At 34.9% G+C, this 6989-nt stretch overlaps 1 protein-coding gene across 1 annotated transcript; it reads right to left on the minus strand.

Moving 5' to 3' along the window:
• Positions 1 to 5814: 5814 nt before the first annotated feature.
• Positions 5815 to 6600, minus strand: LOC111368335. The gene has a single exon (XM_022989565.1). The coding sequence runs from the start codon at positions 6598 to 6600 to the stop codon at positions 5815 to 5817; it is 786 nt and encodes a 261-aa protein (XP_022845333.1).
• Positions 6601 to 6989: the final 389 nt, after the last annotated feature.

Raw genomic sequence — 6989 nt, forward strand, 5'->3', positions numbered from 1 at the left:
GGACCACAAAAAATAAATGAGTCTTCTGCCCATATCCACAATAAGGAACACAAAAAGGATACGTGTCATTTCTGTCGCAAACCTGGGCACTATAAAAAGGACTGCCTAAAACGTAAGGCATGGTTCAAAAGTAAAGGTAAGATTATTTCTTATGTATGTTTCGAATCTAATTTGGCAGAAGTTCCTTATAATACTTGGTGGATTGATTCCGGATGTACCACTCATGTTACTAATACGATGCAGGGATTCCTTTCAACCCAGACCATAAATCCAAATGAAAAGTTTGTCCTCATGGGAAATCGAGTCAAAGCTCCAGTTGAAGCCATTGGAACTTATCGTTTGATTTTAGATACTGGACATCATTTAGATTTATTTCAGACTCTATATGTACCTTTTATTTCTCGTAATTTAGTTTCCTTATCAAAACTTGATTCTGTTGGATATTTCTTTGATGGTGGAAATGGATGTTTAAATTTGTTTAAACAAAATCATCTTATCGGTTTCGCTATTCTTTGTGATGGCTTATATAAATTAAAGCTTGACAACCTCTTTGCCGAGACTCTTTTGACCTTGCATCATAATATTGGTACTAAACGTGGTTTAATGAATGAACGATCTGCTAACTTGTGGCATAAACGTTTGGGTCACATATCTAAGGAAAGGATAGAAAGATTAGTAAAGAATGAAATCCTTCCTGACTTGGATTTTAGTGATCTTGAAACTTGTGTGGATTGTATTAAGGGTAAACAAACCAAACACACAAAGAAAGGAGCCACAAGAAGCACACAGCTTCTTGAGATAATACATACCGATATATGTGGGCCTTTTGATGTTTCATCATTTGGTGGGGAAAAGTATTTTATCACCTTTATCGATGATTTTTCACGTTATGGTTATGTCTATCTACTACATGAAAAGTCTCAAGCTGTAAATGCTTTAGAGATTTTTGTCAATGAAGTTGAATGACAATTAGACAGAAAGGTGAAAATTATTAGATCTGATAGAGGTGGTGAATATTATGGAAAGTATGATGAAATTGGACAACACCCAGGTCCATTTGCTAAATTTCTTGAAAGACATGGCATATGTTCTCAATACACTATGCCAGGCACACCACAACAAAATGGTGTGGCTGAAAGGCGTAATCGTACTCTAATAGAAATGGTTAGGTGTATGTTAAGAAATTCTTCTTTACCCATATCTTTGTGGATGTTTGCATTAAAGACTGCTATATATCTACAAAACAGGGTTCCTAGTAAGGCAGTTCTAAAGACTCCTTTTGAACTATAGACATGAAGGAAACCTAGTTTAAGGTACCTGCATATTTGGGGTTGCCCAGCAGAAGCAAGAATTTATAATCCACATGAAAAGAAATTGGACTCAAGAACAATCAGTGGATTTTTCATTGGTTATCCAGAAAAATCAAAAGGGTATAGATTTTATTGTCCTAACCATAGTACTAGAATTGTTAAAACTGGAAATGCTAGGTTCATTGAGAATGGTGAAGTTAATGTGAGTTTTGAACCACGAAATGTGGAAATACAAGAAGTTAGAGTTCAAGTTTCTCTGCCCTCAACTTCTTCTAATGTTGTTGTTCCTCAAATTGTTGAACGACATGAAAATTTATCTGAACAACAAATAAATGGTCAAACACCTCACAATGAAGTTGCCACCGATAAACCTGCATTAAATGAACCACAAGAAATAACATTAAGAAGGTCACAAAGACAACGTAGACCTGCTATTTCTGATAATTGTGTGGTTTACCTGCAAGAGTCTGAATTTGACTTGGGAATTGTTGATGATGATCCAGTTTCATTTTCACAAGCCATTGAGAGCGCTAATTTTGATAAGTGGTTAGATGCTATGAAAGATAAGTTAAAATCTATGGAACATAATGAAGTCTGGGATCTCGTTGAATTACCAGAATCATGTAAAAGAGTTGGGTGTAAATGGGTCTTTAAGACCAAGCGCGACTCTAAAGTAATATCGAACGACATAAAGCTAGACTTGTTGCCAAAGGTTTTACTCAGAAAAGTGGCATTGATTATAAGGAGACATTTTCACCAGTCTCTAAGAAAGACTCACTCAGAATTATAATGCTTTAGTAGCTCATTATGACTTAGAACTACATTAAATGGATGTGAAAATCGCCTTTCTAAATGGAAATTTAAATGAAGAAGTTTATATGGATCAACCTGAAGGTTTTTCAGTTAAAGAAAAGGAACACATGGTATGTAAGTTAAAGAAATCAATATATGGACTTAAACAGGCTTCCCGTCAATGGTATCTCAAGTTCAACGATACCATTACTTCCTTTGGATTTAAGGAAAACGTCGTTGATCGATGTATATATCTGAAGGTCAGTGGGAGCAAGTTTATATTTCTGATTCTGTATGTTGATGATATCTTGCTAGCTACTAATGATTTTGGTCTATTATACGATACTAAGAAATTTCTCTCTAAAAATTTTGAAATGATAGACATGGGAGAGGCAACCTATGTAATTGGAATTGAAATATTCCGTGATAGGTTACAAGGGTTGTTAAGGTTGTCTCAGAAAGTATACATCAATAAAGTTTTAGAGAGATTCAATATGAAAAATTGTTCAGCGAGTGTTGTTCCAATTCAGAAAGGAGACAAATTTAGTCTCATGCAATGTCCTAAAAACGAATTGGAACGCAAACAAATGACAGCTATTCTTTATGCATCTCTTGTTGGGAGTTTAGTGTATGCTCAGACTTGCACCAGACCAGACATCAGGTTTGCTATTGGAATGCTGGGCATGTATCAAAGTAACCCGGGACTTGATCATTGGAAAGTTGCAAAGAAAGTATTGAGATACTTGCAAGCAACGAAAGATCACATGCTCACTTATATGAGATATGATAACTTGGAGGTCATTGGATATTCAGATTCGGACTTTGCTGGATGTGTGGTTACTAGAAAGTCCACATTTGGCTATTTGTTTCTCTTAGCTGGAGGGGCTATATCATGGAAAAGTGCGAAGCAGTCAATCATTGCTGCATCCACTATGGAAGTCGAGTTTGTGGCATGCTTTGAGGCCACAGTTCAAGGAAATTGGCTGCGGAACTTTATTTCAGGACTTGGGATCGTCGATAGTACAGCCAAGCCATTGAAACTTTATTGTGATAATTCTGTAGCAGTCTTCTTTTCAAAGAACGACAAGTACTCTAAAGGTGCTAAGCACATGGAATTGAAGTACTCTGCCGTTAAAGAAGAAGTTCAAAAACAAAGGGTGTCAATCGAGCATATTAGCACCAATCTTATGATTGCAGATCCATTAACAAAAGGATTGCCACCAAAGACATTCAATGAACATGTCGAAAGGATGGGCATTATTGAAAATTATCATTAACATTATTATGCAATTTATGATGCTTATGTATTGACATTTTGGGCTCATGTATGTATTGTTTTTGACAAAATATTATTCCTGTCATAACTGTTGGTACATGTACGTGAATGAATTATGCAAATGCTGACAGGGATAGTCTTTTCGAAGACATTATTGTAATGCAATTATCGAACTTCTCATTATGTGTCATGTTGGGTAGGGACTAATACTGTAGTACATGGAAGGAATTATGCTTAAATGATGGTGTAAAACCGCCATGACTCTTATTAGTCTTTACTTAAGGATGATATATTAAGTGACCAATGTATGATGGATTTTAGCTAATGGTATGCGCATTATGTTATATACCACATAACAAAACAATATTACACGGACCAAGTGGGAGAATGTAAAACCAATTATTTGTGGCCTATGTAATATTAAAGAATTAATTAAAGGTGATTAATATTACTAAAATCCTATTGGCCCAATTGAGAAATTGTAGTTTTATAATTGTCTACTTTGATGGAAAGTGGAGAGTTTTATGGCACATAGGAGGCTACCTCTCTCTGCCTATAAATGTGAATGAAACCCATCAATTAATTCATTCAATAAAAGAGAGGAAAAGTGAGAGAACGATTTCTTTAATTTAACAGTTTATTATTTTGCAGATCTAAAATTCTCAATTATTGCCATGGATCAAGGTATGTTTCTTGATCAATTAAAATTCATATGTGAAAATCATGAATTCTAAAGATCTTGGTATTAGGGTTTAATGTCTCACAGATGATATGGCGAGGCCTTTAGACGGTATGGCATGGTAGGACTCCGACTTGGCTGCCCATTCTAAATCCACCAGCATGGCCTGGAAATAGGAGGAACAGGCCATGTCCTTCATATTAGGAAGCAGTACAAGGGCTTCCACAACTTCACTCATCAGAGTTCCAACTTTTGCATCACGGCTAATACATAGAGCCGCCAATTGAGAGTGATTGAGAAATGACCCTGAAGACGGAGTCTATGAGCTTGTAGAACCTTCTTCTCTCTCTGAGATATGGCCTTGCCCATTCAACCAAGTTATGTTCCCAATTTGGTTTCGTTTTATCCATAGATCTTCTTGCAGTCAACGTTTGAAGCAAAACCACACCAAAGCTATAACGGTCACTATGCCATTAGATATCCTGGCACACAATTAAGGTACTAAAATTTGGCTTCTTTTAGGTAGACATCCTTATTTTTGTACCCTGTTCCAACTTTAAGAGAATTTTATGAAATGTTCAATATTAGACTTTTTACCCATGAAAATTTAATTATTACTATAATTTGTAAACCTCCGATGGTGAGGCCGATTTTAAATGCATACGCTAGATTTCAGGACATTAAAAATGTCACCCCTCTCTCTTATATATTGTCACACATAGTTCCCATAATGATGTAAATTATTTAGCTAGTAACTATGACATAATTCATCTTTCATGTAATTGTTATGCAGCACACTTAAACAAAAATAGGGAAATGAAAGTTATGAAAATGTATTTATATTAAGAGTAATGTTACATGTACATAAGGAGTTACGAAATGTTTTACATATAGATAAGCTGTCAAAAAGAGAGTGAAAAAATTATTTTTTATTTTTTTTTATTTGGTGAAGAAAATTCTAACCCGATCATATTTTATTACATCATGTGTATGTAAACCAATTTGTAAATAGTGATGTTTATGTATGACAACCGTTATATTAATTTGTTGAAATAATTTTTGGAATACTTTTACGACATAAAGTGATGATGATCAGAGATAGATACAACAAAGCGCAGAAGACAGTAGCCAACAATCCTTTCTTACACAAAGAAATGGACTATGAGAACAAAGATGAGATAGCAATGACTTTACAGCTTAAAGAAGAGCAAATCGCTGCATGAAATGACAGTGATAATATTTTGTTGACCTTTTTTGTTCATGTAAATAATGAACGCTAAGACTGAACTCCTGTCTAGTGCCTGCAGTATGAATGGTGGAATTTTTTTAATGATGTATAATTAATTTTCCTTTACATTTTTCTGTTTGGCAAATTTTCCACGTGATCTCGATAGCATGTTTTGGGAGGATCGAACGGCGAACAGATCAAACATTGTCTTACGGTCAATTTGAATCGAAACTGATTAAATTCCAATTATTCTTTACTCTACAATTCGTGAATATTGTCTAATGGACAATTTGAATTGGAACTGATAATATTTGGTGATACTTTAATTGTAAAATTCGTAAGAAAGTTAAATATTTACTCTAAAACATTAACAAAAGAATTATGTAGGACTCAAAATTGATGTTAACAAAACAATGTATGTCTATATTTCACCAAAAAAAATTGTCAATTACTATTACATCAGTTAAAAACTCTATAAGCTAATTAAACAAGCACGATGTTGCCAAGTACAAAAAGAAAATTATGATACTCAGTACATCTTTCGTTTCTTTGTCTCCTTCTTTTCTTGTTCTACGATCTTTTTATGTTGTAATCTTGAAGCACTCCGAGTTTCTTCCTTACGAGTATCTGAATAAGTTGCCTCCACATTTATGTCATCTGCATCATCAGTAAACTTCTTGGGATCATAGCGAACTGTCCTAATAATTTCAATGGCTTGGTCGTCGTCATCATCATCATCTTCATAGACTACTTGTCTTCTCTTTCGAAATTGACCTTCCAAATTTGATCTGCCTGAATTCTTGAACCTTGATTCTTTACTCCATGGTTTAGAGGATAACACTTGTGGTTTTGGTATAGCTGTCCCGCTTCTTGATACCTCGTATTTCTTCTTCGGCATTGAATCACAAGATTTGGAAACATTCTTAACCATCCAAGGATTAGGTTTTATCCCAGAACCGTGAAACATATCATCGTCGGATGATAAAAACGAATAATCCCTTGAAGATTTAAGCCACTCCACCTTCTCTTTGTCTATTGTCATCTTCGCCTTATTGGACTGACGCTTTTGCTCCAATGATTTCTTTTGCTTCAGTTTTGGAACTGCTTTCTCTATTAATTCGTAGTTCAACCAAGGCTTCCTTTTTTGAACTATCCTCTCGGGAGAAAAAGTCTTGGAAGGTCCAGAAAAGGAGCAATCGGCATCATTAAATGAAACAACTGCATTCTCTTTACTGCAAGAACCGGCCATGGATTCTTTCTTGAGCGGAATCCTGCGTATTTCTCTTCCTTCTAGCCTTAATACCAAATACGTCATGATTCAGAAACAACTTTTGAGAGTACCAGCAATTCACAAAAATCTGAAAACCTGAATTCTAGTTTGTGATCACAGAAAGCAAAAGGAAATTGAAATTTAAGATGGTTAATGTGTACGAGAGATATATGAATATATAGTAAGAGGAAGAAGTGGATATAAGAAGCTGAGTTTGATTAGGATTACAATCATGTTACTCGAGTAGAGTTTTAAAATAGGGGTTTTGACAGGTGGTAGCACTGTATAGTTTTTTTTTTAACGGTCCATTGATGTTGCGCCACGTATGTCTCTATTTTTTGACCCAATCACTAAACTTGCCACTGTAGCAAAACTCTTAGGATTAAGAAAACTTTCATAAATTAAGCTAGGTGTATGTACATCTTATTTAACAA

This window comes from Olea europaea, chromosome 19 (assembly GCF_002742605.1).
Source record: "Olea europaea var. sylvestris chromosome 19, O_europaea_v1, whole genome shotgun sequence".
Taxonomy (NCBI): Eukaryota; Viridiplantae; Streptophyta; class Magnoliopsida; order Lamiales; family Oleaceae; genus Olea; species Olea europaea.